Genomic DNA, 20,666 nt, shown 5'->3' on the forward strand with positions numbered 1-20,666 from the left:
ATGGGGAATGTAGTTCCAAAACATCTGGGGTGCCAAGTTCACCATCACTGGAATAGAGCAACAGAGAAAGAAAGAAAAAAACATAAGAGAAATGAAGACCTTCCTAATGGGACATAGAAGCCTTCCAATCATCTATAGTAGTCTCCAAACTGCGGCCCTTTGCTTATTTTTATACGGGCCTTGGGGTGCCATTTTATTTACGGACATCAATGAAAAGCACAATTCCTTCCGATGACACCAATGATGGGGGATGGTTTACTCCCACTGATGCTGGGACATTTTGTACTCCCAATGGCCACAGTCCGGTCCCCTAAAGTTTGAAGGACAGTAAACTGGCCCTTTGTTTAGAAAGTTTTAAAATGCTCTAATCTGATTTTTGTTTTCTTCGCTTGAAGATTTGGATACATATAAAAGCACAAAATTAAATCCCAACTACAAGCATTCCATACCTTGACTTATTCTACTTTTAAACCGGTATTTATAACCATTTTACACAAACAATACATGGGACTTATTTATGGAAGCTGTTGCCCTCAGTGAGCTGTTTTTTTTAGGCCAGTGTGCTTTAAAGCGGCGTTCCAGCTGTAAAAAATTTTATATATATATATATATATATATATATATATATATATATATATATATATATATATATATATATATATATATATATATATATATATATTTTTTTTTTAAGTCAGCAGCTACAAACACTGTAGCTGCTGACTTTTAATAATCACACTTACCTGTCCAGGGTGCCCGCGATGTCTACCGCCTGAGGCCGAACCGTCCATCGGATTGGGTCCCATCACCGCCATTCAAAGTAAGGAAGGCAGTGGAGCCTTGCGGCTTCACTGCCTGTTTCCCACTGTGCATGCACAAGTCGCGTGGCGCTTTGTGAATGGCCAGCTGTCTTCTAAGAGAGACACAGGTCCCAGAAGACAGCGCGAGGAAGAGAAGACTGAAGATTACCGCGGAATAGGAAGTGGCAGACTAGGATGATCTGCCTAGCAACAGCCGTTTCTGGTAAGTATAAAAATGTTTTTTATTTTTATTTCATTTTTTTATTTTATTTTTAACCTTTTTGTCCAATTTTTTTTTTTTTTTTTTTTTTTTTTTTAGGGTGGACCTCCGCTTTAAATCTCTCCAAGATGGCGAAGGCACAATCTATCTTTTCCCATGGCTTTGGGGTTTTCCCTGCTTTACCTTTACCAACTGCCTTCTCTCTCCAAAACATAGATCAAGCACTACAATATGCCAGATACAAGAGATTAGTTCATCCCCTCTGGCTTAAATCAAAAACTGCAATAATTTTTTGATAGTCTAACTATTTTAATAATCCAAATCTCTGCTTGCTATAGTAAGGATCTTCATGACTGCTCCCCCTTGTACCTATTAAGAACATGCAGGTCTCCAAAACCATCCAGTCATAGACAAATCTTGGGCTGTGCCAATATGTCCTACCAAAGCTTGCGCGCCGTTTCCTGCCAGTTCCTATTAGGAACTGATACTTCCCATAATAATGACTTTGCTCATCAGAACGGCCTAGGTTTTGACCACAACAGCAATGTTGGTCTTTTAAGAAGTTTAAGTGGTCCTTTATTGGGGCTTACTAACTTTTTAGGATTACCTGCATGGTTGTCTAAATCTTGCACTTTCATGGGCAGTGGATAAAAACCTGAGGTCAACTAAGGCTGCACATGAAATAGATAAAAAATATAAATAAATAAAAAGAAAAAAAAAACATTCTGGGAAAAAGTTGTGACTGAGCCAGTAGTAATAAAAACAGGATATCTGCTGCCAGAGCTGAATAGAGCCGAGCTTATGCTGCATACAGTATGTGTGTCAGGGGGTAGACACTAACAGTTCTCACTTTTTAAGCCTCCCATGCCCTAGCTAAGCATAAGTAGAGAGGGAAACGTAGCATTAAAAAAAAAAAATAAAAAAAAAAAACACAACAACACACAGTACTCCTGGGACCCACTCCAGTGTGTTAGTTTTTACAGCTAGTAAATGGTTCATTGAGCTCTTCTGATGTGGTCTATTAAAAAGCAGTAAAATAAAATATTGCAGCAAAGGGAAACCGCTTAACCGTTTTCACCAAACTTTCATTCCATCACCTCAGCTCTGATGACCTTTTACTTTGCTACAACCCTTTGATGCGTGTTGCCCAATAGTATCACACAATTTGATAGCTGTGAAAACTACATTCGGCAGCCTTGGAACCAGTGGTGGTGCGTCCATAGAGGGCGCAGGAGCGCCGCCCCCTCTCTCTTCTGCACCACCACTGAAATACAATACATAGATTCATGCATTGCATGAATCTATGTATTGTTGCTGCCGGCCATCTGAATAACGGCAGCTGGTTGGCTTAGGAAGTGCCTGAGGGCTGTAATCTGCTTTCTAATAGTTAACCAGGGGGCGCACAGGGGGTGCGTTCCCTGGCTAACACTGACAGGCGTCTTAGCCAATCAGGTTACCGGTAACCTGATTGGCTGAAGCGTCATCAAGGACGGGAGAAGACATCGAGGAACGGTGGAAGGAGGATGGCTGACCCCTGAAAGGTAAGTGCCGGGCAGGGGGGGGGGGGGGGCAATGTGGCAGAATTTTACAGGGCACAGTGGCTGCTTGGAACTCAAATCCCCAGCAACACTATCCTAGGCCTTTTAAACCTACTCCAAATTTAGTGTGGTCAGATCCGGATTTACTGCCAGTCTTTCGTGGCACGCTTATGGCCATTGCCAGTGTCTTGCGGTGCGCTTATAGCCACTGCCAGTCTCTCATAGTGCACAGATGAACTCTAGCATTCTCTCACAGCATACCAATGGCATCTAGCAATCTTACAGTGTACAGATGTCAGAGATAGCAGCCTCTTCACAGTACACCAATGACCCGTAGCAGTCTCTCACAGCTGGCCAATACCCTATAGCAGTCTCTCAACATGCAGATGGCCTCAGCAGTCACTCTCAGTGCATAGACTATAGATGGCCACTAGAAGTATCTCAGTGTGTCAAACGCAAATTTTATCAGTAAAACATTTCTCTATATCAGTATATTTTTTGAGCAGTAGGAGATTGTGCCATTAAGTATAGCCAGTCAGCTCTGACATTCCCCAGAGTCAATCCTCACCTTTCGGGGCTTGCTCACGGTTCTGTTCTGCTTGTTTATTGATTCGGTTTTGTTCTGGTTCAGGAGAATCTGGAGTTTCTAACTCATCATCGGTTTCATCATCACTGTATGGGACAACTTCATCATTTGGGGCCTGTGAATCCTCTTCACACGTTGTATCATCATAATCTGTGTCCATGATGTCTGCAACCTGTTAAGAAAAGAACAGTGTTGAGCCAACATAAAACATTTAAAGCCCAAATCCTGAAAATTTTAAATTAAATGCAAGGGCAGATTTTTGTGTGTTCCTGGACCAACTGTGTGTCTGGAATGGCTGGTTTAAAGCACAGATCCAGCCATTTACTCCAAACTTTGATGTACCAGTAGCATGTATGTGTTGTCCATTTAGCCATTGTCAGAGAAGTACATGGAAAACTGTGCTTCTATCAGGTTAATGGTGGATCCAGCAGACGCATGGTTGGCTTAGGGGCATTAATGAACGATCTGTAGGTCCAGCCATTCTTCTTACATAAGATACATAAACTACTCAGCCATAACATTATGACCACCCACCAGAATACCCAATATTGTGTAGGTCCCCCTTTTGCCACCAAGACAGCCCTGACCCATAAAAGGCATGGACTCCAGTAGACCTCTAAAAAGGTATGTTGTGGTATCTGGCACTAAGCTGTCAGTAGCAGATCATTTAATTCAAACTGCCTTCTCCGGCTTTCCTTCTTCCTATAGTGCATTGTCTTCCCCTGCAACAAGCACCCAACCAATCACATGTGCAGGTCAGCATGACCAGTCTGTTACTGCATAGATATACAACATGCATGCACTGTTTGGAAACCTTTCTGTAAGAACCAGCCTCAACTTTTTCAGCAATTTGAGCTACAGTAGCTCTTCCATTGGATCAGACTACATGGGCCAGCCTTCAATCTCCCCATGAACCAATGAGCCTTGGCCGTCCATGACCGTGTAGTCAGTTCACCGGTTTTCCTTTCTTTGATCACTTTTGCTTGGTCTTGACTACTGCAGACCAGAAACATCCCACAAGAGCTGCAGTTTTAGAGTTGCTCTGACCTAGTTGTATAGCCATTACAACCAGGCCCTTGTCAAAGTTGCTCAAAGCACTATACTTGAAAGACACCATTTAAAAGTGTGAACCAAAAACGGTCAGAGTTCCAAACTACAGAACCACACTTCTCATGGCTGCCTTGCCGTGGCAATGTATGCAACATAATCCTCTGTTTTTGATGGTACAACCGTTTAAATGGGTTTTAGTTACAACTAGCTTAAGAGTGTGCTAGGGGAGATCTGTAATGCTTTGCAATGCACTCTCAACCAATGGCAGAGAGCGTTGATCGGAGTGTTCTGGCAGGGGGACCGTCCCCCTGTCAGAACACAACAGCTCAGTGGGGGATATCACTGAACTAACCTTGCATGGTTAACAGAAGCTCAGACCAGAGCTGACAGTTTTTGTCCCCCCCCCCCCCCATTCAACCCGCGTGTGCTACCTGCTTTAGACATTTAGCTCCCTAGCTCTTGTTGTCTCCTCCCACACTCGCCTCCAGGGCTTTTCCAGAACCTCTCCCATCCTCAAACTCATTACCACAGTAGGTCTGGTCAGCTCCTAACCGGCTTTAGGTGATGCTAGAAAACCTATTTATTCAGGGAGGCTCCACCTAGAACTGTACTTGAGTCACCTCCATCAGATCAGACCTCCCTTTAGATTGAAAACTCCATAAGCTGGGTACTCCTATTCCTTCTGTATTAACCTATATTGTAATTGCACTAACCCACCTTATATTGTAAAGTGCTGCTTAAACTGTTGGTGCTATATAAATCCATAATAATAATAATAATAATAATAATAATAAATGGACAAGCTTTAAAAAGGACATATGTACTAAAGTTGGCCATATACCAGCAGAAAAAAAAAATGATATTATATATACCGTATTTTTCGCTCTGGCATATAAGACGCACCCAGTTTTAAAGGAGGAAAATCTAGAAAAAAAAAAGATTCTGAACCAAATACTGTAGTAAAATATTTGCCCCCCACTGGTCATCACCATCACACCACCCCAACATTAGCCCAGTAACATTAGCCCAGTAACATTAGCCCAGTAACATTAGCCCAGTAACATTAGCTTAGCCCAGTAACATTAGCCCAGTAACATTAGCCCAGCCCCCTAATAGCCAGTCCAAGACACCTCACTGTTCCTCCGATGCGCGCTCTGTTAGGATCCGTGCGCAGAGGGGTGATGACGTCAGTGCGCACCGCCGCCGGGTGTACCAAGATGGAGGACGGGCTCCGGAGCTAGGCCAAAGCCGCGGTCTTTCCTAAGGCCGCGGCGGCGTTCTGTTCCCGTTCGGATCGCCGATCGGACAGGTAAACTTGTCTATTCGCCATATAAGACGCACCAACTTTTCCCCCCCAGTTCTGGGGAAGAAAAAGTGCGTCTTATACGGCAAAAAATACGGTAGCTTTTGAAATGGTTGTTCAATTATTTTATTTAAAAAGGGTCCAATTGGCAATAATTTTGGAATGTAGTGTAGAGGTAAACCAGTGGAGAAGGATGCAGTGAAGAATGTAATTACTGCAATATAATTTAAGATTTTCATACAAAATTCCATGATCATGTGAAATGCTCCAATGAAAGATTTTCTTCTTTTTTCATTTCTATTTGAACCAATTTCTACCCACGTTTGTGATCGCATAACATAATCCCAAAGGCAAACATCTAGGGCCATTTTCAGATCCATCCAGAAACATATATGGAAAAAAGGAGGAGATCTATTTGAACACTACAGTGGAAAAATAAGAAAGGGAAAAAAGCTTTGTTTGGTTGAACAATGGACACTTGCACACTCCCTGAGCAATTGTAAAGGAGGACTTTTCATAAAATGAAAAGAGTAGAGCCTTGAGTAAATAATTTAGCAGATTAAATATTAACTTGAGTCATATACTCTATTGTACAAGGCTCTTTAAACCAGCAATCTGGAGATACTATGCACAGACAATCGGTACTGAATGAAAAAATAATCAGTCTCCACAGACCCAGTCAAAACAAGAGCCACACTACAATGCTGGACGCACAAAGGCTTGCGCTATGACAAAAAGGGGGCAAAATCATTTCAAGGGTGGGGGAAGGGATGGCAAAGGACCCATGACGTCTCCACTCCTAAGAACAAGAAATTCAAGACCAAGTCAGCACAATAGTGATTATACTTCATTCTAAGCAACTTTGACAGCGCACACAATTCCCTACAGATTACATTACAAACCTGAAATCTCAGTATTGGGAACATTTGTTTTTATAGTCTGGTCAAACATGAACTTTAAGGCCTCATGCACAATTCAGCCATAAAAAAAAGTCCTGTTTTACTGGTATTTGAGTTTTTTTTTTGGAATCTAAACGCCCCTCCATGTTAACCTTCGTGTTCATGCACACAGAGGGCTAGATTCAGATAGAATGGTCCATCTTTCCGCCCGGCGTAACGTATCTCAGATACATTACGCCGCCGTAATTTAGGGCACAAGTTCTGTATTCAGAAACAACTTGCACTCTTAGTTACGGCGGCGTAACGTATCTGTGTCGGCGTAAGCCCGCCTAATTCAAATGTGGATGATGTGGGCGTGTTTTATGTATATTAACTGTGACCCCGCATATTTGACGTTTTTTACAAATGGTGAATGCGCCGTTCGTGAAAAAATCCCAGTGTGCATGCTCGAAATTCCGCCGCAAATCGTCATTGCTTTCGACGTGAACGTAAATTACGTCCAGCCCTATTCGCGAACGACTTACGCAAACGGCGTAAAATTTTCAAAACTCGACGCGAGAACGACGGCCATACTTAACATAGGCTACGCCTCATATAGCAGGGGTAACTATACGCCAAAAAAAGGCCAACGTAAAAAAAATGCGCCGGACGTACGTTTCTGAATCGGCGTATCTAGCTCATTTGCATATTCCTTGCGTAAATATACGGAAGCGCTACCTAGCGGCCAGCGTAAATATGCAGCCTAAGATACGACGGTGTAAGACACTTACGCCGGTCGGATCTTAGGGAAATCTATGAGTAACTGATTCTAGTGAATCAGGCGCATAGATACGACGGCCCGCACTCAGAGATACGATGGCGTATCCGGAGATACGCCGTTGTATCTCCTTTCTGAATCCGGGCCAGAGTTTGGAGCATTTAGAGGCAAAAAAACAAACAAACATGGGTTATATGAACGTGTGATGCAACTCCAATCAAGTTCAAAAGCACCCAAACTTAGCCAGAGCACCACTTTAGGTGGGAGTATTGGTGCACTAAAGAATCATCAGCACATTGTGATGCCTTGGCTGGAGCTGGGCAAATCAATGATCCTATCCATCCTATAATTCCTCTTAGGGATGAAAAACAAAAATTTGTAGTTCAAATCTTAATCTTAGAACAAAATCTTAATTTTAGAAGCTCCTTATGGATTGGGGCTGGAAACTTGAAGACTCCAAAGAGCATTGGGTAGGATGGAGTCTTCATTCTTGTGCCCAGGTTTTCCAAAAATTCTGTAGGTTGTGTGTGTCCAGGTGCACACACTCATTATAAAGTCAGAGCTGAGCATAGCTCAGGGGAGGTGGAGTAGGAGTTGGAGCAGGTGCTGCAGCCAAGGAAGGAAGGAAGTGTGCTCCTGTTTAGGAACCAAGGCATTACCCTTGAGATGGCACTCCATGTGGTACAGGTTCCAGCTCTGTGGATAGCAGTGTTAATTTTGGCAGCAAATTTCGATTTGGTTTTAGTCTTATGCTGCGTACACATGCTCGGAATTTCCGACAACAAATGTTCAATGGGAGCTTGTCGTCGGAAATTCCGACCGTGTGTAGGCTCCATCGGACATCTTCTGACGGAATTTAAGACAACAAAAATTTGAGAGCTGGTTCTCAAATTTTCCGACAACAAAATCCGTGTGTAGCCAATTCTGATGCACAAAATTCCACGCATGCTCTGAATCAAGTACGAGACCGGAGCGCCCGGTCTGGTAAAACTAGCATTCGTAATGGAGATAGCACATTCGTCACGCTGTAACGGACTGAAAAGCACGAGGCTGAAAAGCGCGAATAGTCTCTCGCCAAACCTCTACCAACATGACTGGTATTGAACTTCCCTTTAATAGTGCCGTCATACGTGTTGTACGTGACTGCGTTCTTGCCATTTGGAATTTCCGACAACATTTGTGCGACCGTGTGTATGCAAGACAAGACAAGTTTGAGCCAACATCCGTCGGGAAAAAATACATGGTTTTGTTGTCGGAATGTCCGATCGTCTGTACGCGGCATTAGTCTTAGGACTAAAATGGCATTTTAGTTTTAGTCCCATTTTAGTCTTCTGCAATTGTTTTAGTCGTATTTAGTAGACATACCACTAGATTCAGAAAGAGTTAGGCCGGCGTATCAGTAGATATGCCGACCTAACTCAGAATCTACGCTGTCCTAAGTTTAAGTGTATTCTCAAACTGAGATACACTTAAACCTAGCTAAGATACGACGGCCTGCGGCGTCGTGTCTTAGGGTGCAATATTTAGGCTGGCCGCTAGGTGGCGCTTCCATTGAGTTCGGCGTAGAATATGTAAATCACTAGATAAGCCCATTCACGAACGTACGTCCGCCCGTCGCAGTAAAGATACGCCGTTTACGTAAGGCATTTTCAGGTGTAAAGTTATTCCATCAAATAGCTAGTCAATGTTAAGTATGGCCGTCGTTCCCGCGTTGAAATTTGAAAATTTTACGTTGTTTGCGTAAGTCGTCCGTGAATAGGGCTGGACGTAATTTACGTCCACGTCGAAACCAATACGTCCTTGCGGCGTACTTTGGCGCAATGCACACTGGGATATGTACACGGACGGCGCAAAAACGTCAATCACGTCGGGTCACGAGTAATTAACATAAAACACGCCCCACCATCCTCATTTGAATTAGGCGCGCTTACGCCGGCCACATTTACTCTACGCCGCCATAAGTTAGGAGGCAAGTACTTTGTGAATACTGTACTTATCTAACTTACGGCGGCGTAGCGTAAATACGATACGCTATGCCGCCTTAAAGATGCGGCGCTCATACTGAATCTAGCTATAAAGCATCAGTACATTTTAGTCGACTAAAACGAATTTTAGTCCTCTAAAATTTAATGGGTGTAATTAAATTGTAATGCATTAGTGAACATTTCTCTACAATTTCCAAACTCATTATTTACTGCTGGAGTGAAAAATCTCATATATTATTATTTATGGTATTGAGGTATGAACATGCACTATAGACCAGTGTTCATTTTGAAGTCAAATTTCAATTTAGTTTTAGTCTTCGTCTTTTGACTAAAGTGGTATTTTAGTTGCATTTTAGTCATCTCAATTGTTTTAGTCGTATTTTAGTCTACTAAAATAATATTCATTTAGTCGACGAAATTAACACTGGAGGACAGAGAGTCGGGCCAGCTGAGAGAGTCCTAGGGACCAGAAGGTGTGAAAAAGCCTGAAGTTTCAGGAGAAGCCCTTCCTAGAGGCCAGGAGTGCAGCATGGTACTGAGTGAGCCTTGAGAGCCAGGTGGCTCGGCAGAACACAACATACAGGGATATGGGAAATAATTATAGACACTGACACATGTGCACCTACACAGGTTGAACTAAATGCACCATTGTCTTTATTCAACCTTACCTACTAACTATTTGTATTTCTGCTGGAGAACACCTGTATGGGAAATCCATGTGAGTGTACGAACTTTCATTTTGTTATTTTTAACCACTTCCATACAGGGCACTTATACACCTTCCCGCCCAGACCAATTTTTAGCTTTCAGCACTGTTGCACTTTGAATGACAATTGCGCGGTCATGCTACACTGTACCCAAACAAAATTTTTTTCATTTTGTACCCACAAATAGAGCTTTATTTTGGTGGTATTTGATCACCTCTGGGATATTAATTTTCTGCAAAATGTTAGAAAACATAAATGTTAGAAAACATTGTAAATAAGTACGTTTTCTCCTTCACTGATGGGCACTGATGGTACTGCACTGACAAGTCGGCACTGATGGGCACCGATGTGGTGGCATTGATGGGCACTAATATGCGGCACTGATGGGCGGCACGGATGGGCACTGATAGGTGGCACGGATGGGCACTATTGTATGTGTTGTACCAATGGATGCCAATCAGTGCCAAACAATGCCTGCCAATCAGTGATGCCTATTGTGGGCACTGATTGGCATCCATTTTTTGTGTCCTTCTCATCCCTGGTGGTCTAGGGTGGCATCTTTTTTTTATCCCTGGTGGTCTATATGGCCATCCCTGGTGGTCCAGTGGGCATCCCTGGTGGTCCAGTGGGCATCCTCGGGGGGGGGGGGGGGCTGTGCTGATAATCAATCAGCACAAACCCCCCCTGTCACCCCTACCGGCTTTTCCCATTTACATCGTGATCAGCCGTGATTGGACACGGCTGATCACGTGGTAAAGAGTCTCCGTGAGAGACTCTTTACCTTGATCGGTGTTGCGGGGTGTCAGACTGACACCCTGCAACAACGATCGCCGCGATGCGCGCCCCCGGGGGCGCGCAGTGGCTCAGAATCCTGAGGACGTCATATGACGTCCAGTCAGGATTCTACAACCACTTTGCTGACGTCAATATGTCATTGGTGGGTGGCAAGTGGTTAATAAAAGTAGGCTACCACACCCCAAGGCCCTTTTCACGCGGGGCACATCCGCTCAGCAGTCTCCACTAGCTCAGCTGGCATTGCTCCGTTGATCCCCATTGAGAAGGCAAATGACAGGTCCATCTCTGCTCACTGTGCAGGGACGGACATGTCAGATACTCGCTGTTCTCTATGGGAGTATCGGATGAAAACGGACAGCATGTCCATCTGATCTGATCCGCTGGACAGATGGTAAACGTATTGCCATCTGTTTTGAGCGATACTTGTCGGATCGGATGGCAGGCGGGTGTCAGCGGACACATCTCAGCTGACATCCACCTGCCCATAAATAGGTGGCCTGCTCAGATCCGCCTGAAAAACAGACAGGTCAATCTTTGCAGGCCGATCGTGTGAAAGGGGTCTAAAACTGAAGTTCCTGTTTGTTGGTACCTCAGTTAAAAAAATTGCATCCCCCCATATTACAGGATTGAATAATAATAAATTAGAACATTTTTGTGGGGTTTCAATATTGTTAGAGCACTTTTTAAATTTGTTACCACTGTTTGTGATGATTTGATTTAATATTTCTCTACAGAAGTGTTACATTATTGTATCAAGAGGGCTTGAACACTTTAGTGTAGCAATGAATTTGAGGGTTTGTCATTTATGTACAGTTTTAAGGATTAAGCACAGAATATTTAAAATGTTATTGACATACAAATATGCGTAATCTACCAGGGATGGATTGTAGGTTTACATAGAAAGCACTGGTGGGCTGAGTCATGGTAAAATTATTTCTCTGGCAAACAGGAACGCATACATTCCCAGGACCTGTCTCACAAGAACATAATGAGCGGACTAAAAAAAAGAATTGTACAAGAAAGAAAAAAAGAAAAAACACCCAACACCTCCACCTCAATCATTATAGTATTACAAACATAAAGCCCCTATAATTGCTAATTGCAGGTCGCACATGGCTTCATGAATATACTGAAAACATTTTATAAACCTTCAAGAAGAAAAAAAAAAGAAAAAAAAAAACTACTTCCGTTTATTGTACAGTTCTTCCAGAAAGGTCATCATCATAAAAAAAAAAAAAAATATATATATAATAATAATAATATAATAATAATAATAATATATATATATTTATTATTATATATTATTATTATATTATTATTATTGTCAAGATTAGGATGACAGGTGTGTTTAAAGTGGTTCTAGCAAATTTAGAAGTTCATGCCAAGTGCATACAAGATGTTGGCTCACTGATCACGAGGAGACTATTAACATCTCTGGGCAAAAGTTACCCAACTGTAGCTAAAAAATAAATAAAAAATCAGTCTTTATTACAAAAGAGCTGTACTGTTGATGTAGACTATGACATCTCAGGAATGTATTTACTATAAAAAAAAAAAAAAACACATAAACATCTTATCTAGCGCAAGGCAAACAAAGCATTTGCCTTGGGCGGCATTTTTTTGGAGGGGGCGGCGCCTGTACCAGGATGATAACTGCAGGCATCACCCCGGTATATTTTTTTTTTTTTAGAGCCGTCGGTCGGCTCTCTTGTAATAAAAATCAAGTGGCTAGTAAGCCGCTCCTCCTCTTGCGGCTCTCCCATTTCACCGGGAGACCCGAGCGACCAGTCGTCACGTCGGCCGCCTGGCTTGATAACCACACAAAGCTGGGATCAGCTCCGATCGGCTGTTCGTAACAGTAAACCGGAAGTGATGACGTGACATTAATTTCCGGTTTACTCGGAAACCGCCGGCACCAGTTTAAGAACACCAATCTTGGCATTTTGAATGTTTTTATGTGCAGAGGAGGGATTTAAGATCTTTTAGACCCCAGATCTCGCCATAAAGAGTATCTGTCACATGGACGTTTACATTTCTTGTGACAGCAATAAAAGTGATAATAAATAATATTATTATAATAATAATATTAAATTATAATAATAATAATAATAATAATAATAATATAATAATAAAGTGCCCCATTCCTCCTATGCTTGCACGCAAAATGCGAAAGCGCGTGTCAGTCTCGCATGCACACAGCGATCGTCCCACACATCAGGTATCACTGCGAACGTCAGGTCATGGGCAGCTTTTCTAACCCAAAACCGCCTCCGGAAATCTAAAGTGGTAACCTGTAAGTGTTTTTAAAGCGTGCCTATGGATAGTAAAACGTTAGTCGTTTGTGGTCGTTGCACAGGCGTGTGCAATTTTAAAGAGGCTGAGGCGGGACAAATTTAGATGGGGTGCACAATTTTAGTCTTGCCTAGGGCAGCACAAAACTAAAATGCACACACACACCCCCCAACATTAGCTTGGGGATGGATGTACAAAAAGCTGTAAACATCCAAGCAGCTCACCAAGTTCAGAGAGAAATAAATATGTAGCAAGAAAACGGCTTGTTTTACATTTCCGACCCACAATGTTAACATTCCTAATAAGACTTTATTGTCATATAAAAACAATGAACTTGCAATTTGCATTCCATGAATGGTGCATTACATAATTAACACAACAAACAATACATGTGACTACTAAAAAAATAAATAAAATAAAAAAAAAACACAAGAAGTCTGTGCTTCATTCAAATAACCATGATTATATTTATATATACACCGTATTTATCAGTGTATACCGCACACTTTTTTGCCCTGAATATCAGGTCAAAATCGTGGGTGCGCGATATACGCCAATACCCGCGCCGAGTTTGAACCACTGGCCGGCATATACCGAGCGCAGTACACTCGGGTATAGTCGGGCAGGCTCGGCTCCTCTCGGGGTCATGTCCTGGACGTACAGGACGTGACCACGATCGAGCGGGGATGACACCGCAGAAGGACGCCGGACCTGACGAGGAGGACACCACCGAAGCCGCAGACGGAGCCGACGAGGCCGCCGATGGACGCCGCGCAAGACACCAAAACTGTAAGTAATAAAATGTTTGTTTTTTTTACAGTTATGCGGGTCCACTTTAGGGGTGCGCGCTATACGCCGGCGGGTGCAATACCCCGATAAACACGGTAGTTATCGATTCCTACTTGGCATCCAGTATGTTGAGCTGTGTTGATCTCAAACACAATGTACGGACACAGCCAATACTATTGCTGTCTATGTGGCCAGTTGGGGTGCATTGGGGTGCAGTGGGGGAAAATGTAGAAACGCTGTGTTTTTTGGGGGGGGTTTTTTGCGGCACAGTGAATAATAGTACTTGGTGTAAATCAGCCTAAACTGTAGGATTAGCGCTACAACTTCAGCTTTCATTTACCTACCCCGTGATCTGCATCATATTTATAGAATACAGGATTTATATAGCAGCATAAATTTGCGTAGCGCAGGGCTTAACAAAACCCAGGCGCCAGGTTGTCATGGTGACAAGGAGTTTCTTCCTGGCGCCTCGGCTACCCCACGAATGCTCAACCACCCCACTATGTATTCCGGGCTCTGCTTGCCCATCTGCAGGCCGGGTACTTGCATAGCAGGTGCCACCGGGTAGAGGGGAGGGAGGAGAGCCGACACACTCCTACTCTCCTCCCCTTCTAGTTGTTGACCCAGAAGTGAATTGTGATGTCACCCCTGGGTCCCTGTTGACAGTTTCCCCGACCATTGACACTGGGAAAGAACATAATGCAGTGCAATGCGCATTGCATTACATTAAATGGAGAACAGGGGAGACCCTGGGTGTCTCATTAAAGAAAACCTGTCACCAAAAAAAATCATCACAGGACATTTATGTAAAGAATTTTTTTTATTTGATTTTTTTAATTGTACTTGCACCCAAGCACATAAAATCGCCCACCAAAAATTTAGGCCCCCCACATATACACCCAAACGCATCCGGTGGGCCGCCTATGCCTGAAAATGTTGATTGCGATACACCTTAAATATTGCTGTGAGAGCAATCATTCCAGCACTCCTTCGCAACACTTAACTGAAGACCTATAGGGGCCTATTAAAGCATTGCCTATGGAAAATATAGGGTACTGACATGTTGGGTATCCATTTATTCAGTGCAAAAATCGGGCTCTTATATTTTACCCAAAAATATTGGGTAATTGATTTAGCCTTTGTGCCCCTAAATTAAACTTTGAATGGGTTTTTTTTTTTTTTTTTAAACTGAACTTTTGTGTTTCCTAGACCTTGGCGGAAATATCATGACACATAAAAATTGTAACTACCAACATTTTATTCTCTAGGGTGTCTGCTTTTAGAAAATATATGTTTGGGGGTTTTATGCAAAAAAAAAAAAAAACACTTTAAATAAGTAACAAGCTCCTGGGAGCTTTTGTCATTGCGGAGGTCTGATGCGAGTTATCACGGGATTTAGAAAGAACTTGCTTAAATCCTAAATCCTGCGATAACTCGCGGCAGAGTTATCGCAGGCAGAAGCAGCCAGTAACATAAAGCAGGGCCGATCAGAGGGTCACGGGCGCCTGGGTGCAGAAATATTTCTGGCGCCCCCACATGGGCGTCGTCATTTTACTAACTCCTCCCCTTTACAAATGTTTCTATGGCAATGACTCAACCACAGAGATGCTCCCCCCACAAAGTCTTCATTAATCTGGGATCCTTACATGATCTCTTAACAATAAACAAAATACAGGAAGAGAAGCAGAGTACTTTATTGGGACCTGGACGGGGGCCTCTGTGATGGACACACAGAGGGCTTCTGTTAGAGTCTGTTAAATGTTCGGCGCCCCCACCTCTGCAGGCGCCTGGGTGCAATGCACCCTGCCTAGGATCGGCCCTGAAATAAAGGATTACTAAGGTACAGTGGATCAAAAAAAAAAAAACAACAACATGCGTTTTAGTAATTATGCATATGAGAGAGTATCACTTTTTTTTGGTGGGGGAGTGGATATTGGGTGGGGAGTTCCCAAACTTTTTTCCCCTAGGACTTGACCCCTGGTCACAATCATACTATGGTCATTACCATTAGTTGGCTTTTATATGGCAGTCTCTTTGGTGATCTTCTGGTACCCCAGAGACAGAACAGTTTTTGGAGCAGGTCATCCTCCTGGCACACACGCCTTTACACCGTTTCCTTTCTAAGGTGCCATTATGGAAGGTGGTAAATCACAGTTGTGCAAGACTTAATGAAAGCCTCTGGGACTGGCCACTGCTCAAGTAACGTTGCGTTTTATACAGTAGCATACCCCCCTGAGAACAGAGTTCTAATCACTTCCATCACTGCTCTCTTTAATGAAGACCCTAGGGACCTTGCAGGTAAATGTGACTCAGGGCTAGACCAGAGGGCAACCTATTTTTTTTTCCCTTCCTCATCTATGCAGCCACTTCCCTCTACATGCATTTTAGCAATGTCTGCACAAAGAGGTGAGATTGCTGCACAAAAAGATTTAAGATGTGAAAAGTTACATCAAACAAATGGTATACGTGGTGACGTTTCGGGCTGGTACAGATAACGCCCTTCTTCAAAACCACATACCTACAAAATGACCACATACATAGGCCAATATATAGCTCATCAATACTTTAAATCATTAAGACCAGCTGGAATCAATTGGCAATAGAGTATACAACATTCCTTATCATTATATGTCAATCAATTCAAAAGGCTGGAATGACTTTAGGCAACAGGTACATTGTATCACTAGGTAAAGATATGATCGATCAGATAGTTCATCTAAAGAGCAAAATATATATATATATATATATATATATATATATATATATATATATATATATATATATATATATATATATATATATATATATATATATATATATATATATATATATATATATAATAAAAGGGCTGTGGAAATTAAAAGATTAATTCCCTGATTAATTGTTAATTTTTTTTTGATCGGTACTAGTGGTGCAACGGATCGTAAATGATCCGTGATCCGAATAGGTCACCATATGCTGATCGGCACACCACGTGATCCGTGGAGCTCCCCTGCTGCCTCGGCCATAGGAAAGACCACGGCTTCGGCCTAGCTCCCGGAGCGGCGGCCATCTTGGTCCACCCGGCAGCGGCCTAGAGCCGCGCGCTGACGTCATCACCCGGCCTCAACTGCTCATGTTCGGCCGGCTTCTCGGGTAAAACTAAGCACTAATCTTCCTATACAGTGGGGGGAGAGGTCTGTGGATATTACAGTAGGGACTATATACGGTGGTGATCCAAAAAAAAAAAAAAAAAAAAAGTGCGTTATAATTAATCAAAATTGGTCGATTAAAAAAAAAAAAAAAATTATTAAATCTTACACGAAAATTTTAATCAGTAACAGCCCAAATAAATATACACACACACACACACACACACACACACACACACACACACACACACACACACACACACACAGTGTGCGAATAGCTTGTGCGAGATTAGTTGGACCTAATCCAATTTTTATGGGTGGATAGGAGCGAGAACCTGTTTATTTCCTTTTCATTTATTTTCATTTTATTTTATTTGAGCACATGCACACTGTAAAAATTTCAAAAAGGCAATTCAAAAGTACCAAACATTTGACGCCTACATGTCTCCTGATAGAACTCGTACAACCCAGGCTGACAGGAGGTCAATGTCGGAAATGTGTGTGCGCGCATTCCCTTTCTGCTCTCATTTTTACTTTTCCAAGTGGTCATACATGGATCAAAATTTGTCTAATTCAGCAGGGACTGCCTGAATTTTGATCCATATATGGGCATGCTGGTTGTACACAAGTTGATCTGATGTTTTTTTTCCTGAATGATCAGTGCCGCCAGCAACACCAATAATTATATTCTGCCGAAGTGGGAAGCTCCCACAAGTTGAATGAAAAAAAAAAATAATAATAAAGGACTAGCAGTCCTTAAAGGGGACATTCACTCAACAGATCGTCTGAAGTTCTGTGCACGACAACCCTCCTTCACAATATAAACCGACACTTTTTTTTTTAGTCTCAGCCCCACCAACCCACCCTTATTCTCGCCTAGACAAAAATGACAAGTTCTTGCTGTCTCAGCCCTCTTGGGATTCCACATCACCTATCCCAGTAGGCAGCAGGCGTAGAGAGTAACAGTGACTGGTGGGTGGAGCTGTGGTCATCATCGGTGGTCAGCTGCCTGAACCCGACAGCCTGAGGCAAGCAGCTTCTGATGATTGAGGCTGGTTTCACACTGTTACGCCTGAGTCTGCTATCTCTTCTCCTCATACATCATTACTCTCTACCTCAAGTTTTACCGTTTTACCTTGTTGGGTAAATAAAGCACAAGAAAAGACACCTGCTGTGTGGACATTCCATTGCTTGACTCTCATCAACTACCCTAGACGGCGGAGTCACAGAGGTAACATGCCACCCAATCTATAACCAGCGGCTCCTTCTGGGGGGAAGGGGTACATGACATTAGTACCTTAGACTGCAGGAACATGGGGGAGAAGGTACTGCAGGGACCTGTCTAACAGCGTAAAGGAGCGGGCAAGTAGATCTTCTTTGCTATGCCCCATTGCAAGGGATAATTTTTGAGTTTCCCCAGAATTGTACTTTAAAGCGGTGGTTCACCCTAAAAATCAAGTTTCTACCATGAAATCCAGCATACTAGCGCGACCTACAGTATGCCTTCATTTATTTATTTTTGCGCCGTACTCACAGTTTAATCCCGTAGTTAAGTTTCAGACTCCCCGCGGGGAATGGGCGTTCCTATGCAGAGGGGAACATGATTGATGGCCGGCTATGGCGCGTCACACTTCCCGAAAATAGATGGAGTAGGACTCGGCTCTTCACTGCGCTATACGGCGCCTGCGCACAGACTAGGAGCTGACTGCGCAGGCGCCGTGAAGAACCAAGTCCTATTTCGGCCATTTTCGGGAAGAGTGACGCGCCATAGCCGGCCGTCAACCATGTTCCCCTCTGCATAGGAACGCCTACTCCTCGCGGGGAGTCTGAAACTTAACTACGGGATTAAACTGTGAGTATGGCACAAAAAAATAAAATAAAGGCATACTGTAGCTCGCGCTAGTATGCTGGATGGCTTTAAGTAGATATTTCCTAGCATCCAATGTCCCAACGACTCATTGAATTACTGGGACAAAAGTGTGATGGGAAATGCGCTCAATAGACAACTTGGACCCCCCCGCCCATTCTGGGCAAAATCATCACCCCTAGCGCCAAAGTCAAAAGTCTCGGGGTCATCTTTGACTCTCACATGACATTGGACGCACAAATAGGGTCAGTAGTCAGCGGATCTCACCATCTGCTGCGCCTACTACGCAGACTTACTCCTTTTATTCCCAAGGAAGACATAGCGGTCGTGGTGGGAGCTATTGTAAACTCAAGATTGGACTATGCAAATGCCCTTTACCTCGGACTCCCAAAATACCAAATCGCTCGTCTACAAGTCGTTCAAAATACGGCCGCTAGACTTGTGACTGGGAAAAAACCTTGGGAATCAATCTCACCTTCACTGAGAACCCTTCACCAAGCACTCTGTCTAACGCATAGATGTATCTATGGGAACGCTCCCCATTATCTATGCGAAAAAATAAAAGCTCATAATCCCAATCGCGTTCTGCGATCCACCAATCAAAATCTCCTCCAGATACCTAAAGCCAGATACAAGTCCAAAGGAGAAAGGAGATTCGCGGTCCAAGGGCCTAGACTATGGAACGCTTTACCAACCAGCATTCGGTTGGAGGAGAACCACTTGACGTTCAGGAGAAAGATCAAGACTCATCTCTTTTGATACCAAAGGAGACAGGAACAACAAGCGCCCAGAGGCGATTAAGTTCGCATGTGCTGCGCTATATAAGTTTACATTCATTCATTCATTCAGACCACAGCAAAATAAACAGACAAAAGTTCCTTCTCTTACCCACTCCATCCACAGAATAAAAAAAGTTTTGGTTGGAGTTCCATTCTACAGTATCCTTTGTTATCGAGGTATACTTGATCAGAACACTGTGTAAAATATTTACTTTGCCTCTTTTTGTCAGTGTGAATATATCCGTGAATCGGTGTAGCCATGTGTTATTCCTTGGGCCTACCACTGCTTATTAATCATTCAGCAGATGTAGTTGTGCGTTCACATCTTCAATTATTTATATATGGTTCAAACTGTTGGGTTAATTCTTTGGAAGCGCTGACCAGGAAAAACCCACTACAGCTTCATAAATGAGAGCAGCATGGCATTGGGTACAGCTGCTGGTCATCTTTAAAAAATTTATAAACCTGTTCTCACCTGAACTGTGCAGACTCTTCAGTACTGAATGCAAATACTAGAATATATATATCTGCACTTCACAAGAAAACACCACAGACATCAAGCGACCTTGTTTACCACTACAGCTCTTTCTCCTTGTAACATTCACGCTCTACCACTCCTTTTGACAGCTCTGTTCTCCATCCTTAAAGGGGTTGTAAAGGTTTGTGTTTTTTCACCTTAGCCCCCAGCTATATCACTAGGCTAGTCTCTAAATACCAACCTACTTGTTTTCTGTGTTCAAGACCTCCTGCTCTCTAGCTCCCTCATCACCTCCTCACCTCCAGGACTTTTCCAGAGCCTCTCCAATCCTATGGAATGCCTTACCCCAATCTATCTGATCATCTCTTACTATTGGCTTTTAGACAATCCCTGAAAACCTTCCTCTTGAGAGAAGCCTATCCTACCCACACCAAATAACTGTATTTTCATTTTCTCCATCAGCTTATTCTCCACAGTTCTTACCTTTTGTTCCACTTGCCCCTCCATTCTAGATTGTAAGCTCTAACGAGCAGGGCTCTCCAATTCCTCCTGTATTGATTTGTATCGTAAATTGTACGGTCTGCCCTCATGTTGTAAAGCACTGCGCAAACTGTTGGCGCTACATAAATCCTGAATAATAATAATAATTTTAGCACTACCCCCAGAGGAGCTGCTGGTTTGTTTTGGGCG

At 43.0% G+C, this 20,666-nt stretch overlaps 1 protein-coding gene across 1 annotated transcript in view; it reads right to left on the reverse strand.

Annotated features, from left to right (window-relative positions):
• The window catches only part of LOC120927100 (phospholipid-transporting ATPase IC-like), a 184,639-nt gene that overhangs the window by 107,382 nt on the left and 56,591 nt on the right, over nt 1-20,666 (reverse strand). The window contains exon 2 of the mRNA XM_040337538.1: nt 3,127-3,316. Coding sequence (XP_040193472.1) covers nt 3,127-3,304 — 178 coding nt within the window. The 5' untranslated portion in view covers nt 3,305-3,316. The remainder of the gene's footprint in view (nt 1-3,126; nt 3,317-20,666) is intronic.

The sequence above is a fragment of the Rana temporaria genome, chromosome 1, assembly GCF_905171775.1.
Source record: "Rana temporaria chromosome 1, aRanTem1.1, whole genome shotgun sequence".
Taxonomy (NCBI): domain Eukaryota; kingdom Metazoa; phylum Chordata; class Amphibia; order Anura; family Ranidae; genus Rana; species Rana temporaria.